Source organism: Physella acuta, unplaced genomic scaffold (genome assembly GCF_028476545.2).
Source record: "Physella acuta isolate Inbredline_101_S28 unplaced genomic scaffold, ASM2847654v3 ptg001132l, whole genome shotgun sequence".
Classification (NCBI taxonomy): domain Eukaryota; kingdom Metazoa; phylum Mollusca; class Gastropoda; family Physidae; genus Physella; species Physella acuta.
In genome coordinates this window covers 361,479-364,403 of record NW_026732649.1, presented here as the reverse complement: position 1 = coordinate 364,403, position 2,925 = coordinate 361,479, and the positions used below count along the sequence as shown (strand labels likewise).

Here is a 2,925-nt window from a genome sequence, read left to right as displayed (position 1 = left end):
GGGGGTAAGAAAAAACAATATATCTAGGCTTTGACACAAATTAATGTTGTAGACACGATGGGTGTCTAGAGCTAATTGTTCTTAGACGAAACTTGAAATACGGTGGCATGTTTTAGATAATTGCCGCGGTCACAGCCTCCCCCCCCCCCCCACCCCTCCACCTCCGATTGCAAAACAAAACACAATCTTCCGATTTTTTTTTCTTAGGCGAGCTGTATATAGTTACATTTCTGATACATTTATTCACCCGTTGTGTTGGGAATATTTAACACGAGAGCTGCTGATTTAATGTATAACCTACAATGTATGTCCAGTTTTTTAAATATGTGTATCTTTTTTTGTTAATAAATTCAACATGTGGATGTCCACAATGACCCGTGTTTATAGGAGAGTTAATTTAATCATATCACATTTTATTTATTCTCGATATGTATTACCTTTTGTTGCTAACTTCCCTTTTATTATTAAAACAATGGTAAGGGAGACTAGCTGCAATCATTTTAGAACATAAAAAACCATTAATAAAATTGTAGAATACAAAACAAAAATATCAATTAAATACTAAGTATTACATTGTTATTAATAAATCATTTGCTTTTACCTTATGTGGTATCTTTTTATTACGAAATTGTATAATTTAAAAGTAAAAGCGCTAAACGTTGTAAATGTATATTTAAGATATAAAAAGGATAGTTTGTTCAAACGTTGGTTGGCAGATGCTCCTGTGCTGCTATTTTTGTTTGATTGTTTATAAATTCCTTGATTTAGAGCCAGATGATGAACTAGAGAAAAATCCAAATCAAAGCGATTTAATAGAGCTGGCAGCTGAAATGTTGTATGGACGAATACATGCTCGCTACATCATGACAAACAGAGGCATTGCTCAAATGATAGAAAAATGGCAACAGGGAGACTTTGGATACTGTCCTCGTGTATACTGTGAGAATCAACCCATGCTACCGATTGGTTTGTCTGATGTCATGGTCAAACTGTATTTTCCTAAATGTCAAGACGCGTACACACCCAAATCTTCCAGGCACCACCATACAGATGGTGCATATTTTGGCACTGGCTTTCCTCATATGTTGTTTATGGTACATCCTGAGTATAGGCCTAAAAGGCCTGCAAATCAATTTGTTCCGAGGCTTTATGGATTCAAGATACATTCTCTTGCTTATCAACTTCAGTACCAAGCTGCGACTAACTTTAAAATGCCCTTGAGAGGCACAGGACACCCCAACAGCAAACGATGAAACACTCACTCTTTTAGAACTGTTATTTTTTTTCTTAATCAAACATAGGTTTTCATGATGTCTTTAAGGTGACGACATATTTGGTTTAATTTTTGTAAAATTGTAAGTCCTTGAATTTACTAGATGCTTAAATTATATGAGGTACTAAGACATTCATTAACCACTTCCAATCAGCATACAGTGTGATTGATAAATATTAAAAATTGTCGTTTTTTTCCTGAATATATATTTTGTAACACTACAGAATCATACATTCATTTGTTAAAATAAGGTAAATATATTTATTAAAAGTTTTTGTTTTTAGCTGTACTTTTTAACTTGTTAGTTAAAGGAGTAAAGGTGGCACACGGTTTATACACCATTTGGTGTGCTGTAAAAATTGTCATGAGTCATCCCTGTCTTGTTTAGAATAAACGTCTACAGTATTGAAAAAAAAATATTATATTTAAATTTTCCATAATGTGCTGATTTGATGGTTAATTTTAGAATTGTCTTTTATTTGGAAATTCTGTATAACTGTGCTAGCATCTGATTGTGTAGGTCTATGCTGATTCTATCTAGGCGTTTTAATCTGAAAGTGTTTATTTTGTATGAATGACATGTAGCCTTATTCATCTATTTTCATATCACAGTCACAAAAAAGCACGTTTGCTATTATTTTTATGTTTTATTAATTTAGTACTGTATTGACAATAACAGATGGACCAAATCAATATGACTGGAATTATAAAGGGAATTATATTAGAGAAAAATAAACAACTAGTTTTTAATAACTAACACAAATGTAAGGGAAATTACGGTTACAAAAGGTTTTCTGATTTGATCCAGGTGACTAAAATGGCAATGTTTGAAGACAACGAGTAGACCTTTTCTAACAATTGGTTACACATATATTGCACGTTTTATTTTTAGGACATTAATAAAACCCAGGTACTTAAGCTTTAGACTGGATATAGTAACAAACAAAACAATATACAAAGTATTATATTAACTAATAAAATATTCAATAACATGATTTTAAAGACAGTTAAAGAAATGTAAACAATGTTAGCATGATTGGCTAATTATTCAATTACATCACGCAAAATAAAACATGCTAATTGAAATCTAATACACTGGTGTTACGTTAACTAACATTTATTGTATTATGAAAAAAAAATTAAATAACAATAAATAATATTAAAAAAAACAGCACTCAATACATATATATATATATATATATATATATATATATATATATATATATATATATATATATATATATATATATATATATATATATATATACATATATATATATATATATATATATACATATATATATACATATATATATATATATATATATATATGAGTGTTTATAGTGCTGTTAAAAGTTAGGTATTATATACTATGGTTATGCGATAATATTTGTCACTGATACTAGTTTACAGCTGAGTATATGAGCTACGTTACAATGACGTCCCTGAGTTCACTCAACTCTAATGGGTACCTGGCTCATCCTTTGGAGACTCTAACGGCTGGGTATGGTGCAGACTGCAATATCCCAACCCCCATGAACCATTCTATAACTGTCCCATGTGTCTGGAGCACGAGCAGGAACGACACGTTCTTTAATTTTTTAGAGCTGTAATAACTGACAGGTGTGTGTCTCGCTTGTTTACTATATTTT

General features: G+C 30.9%; 1 protein-coding gene across 1 annotated transcript; it reads left to right on the top strand.

Annotated features, from left to right (window-relative positions):
- The first annotated feature begins 716 nt into the window (after positions 1-716).
- Positions 717-1,396, top strand: LOC131956182 (casein kinase II subunit beta-like). The gene has a single exon (XM_059320604.1). It carries the CDS (start codon positions 717-719, stop codon positions 1,251-1,253), a length of 537 nt encoding a protein of 178 aa, XP_059176587.1. The 3' UTR covers positions 1,254-1,396.
- Positions 1,397-2,925: the final 1,529 nt, after the last annotated feature.

What these genes read in the sequence shown, in the direction of transcription:
- LOC131956182 (XM_059320604.1), top strand. Translation starts at nt 717, where the DNA reads ATGCTCCTGTGCTGCTATTTTTGTTTGATTGTTTATAAATTCCTTGAT.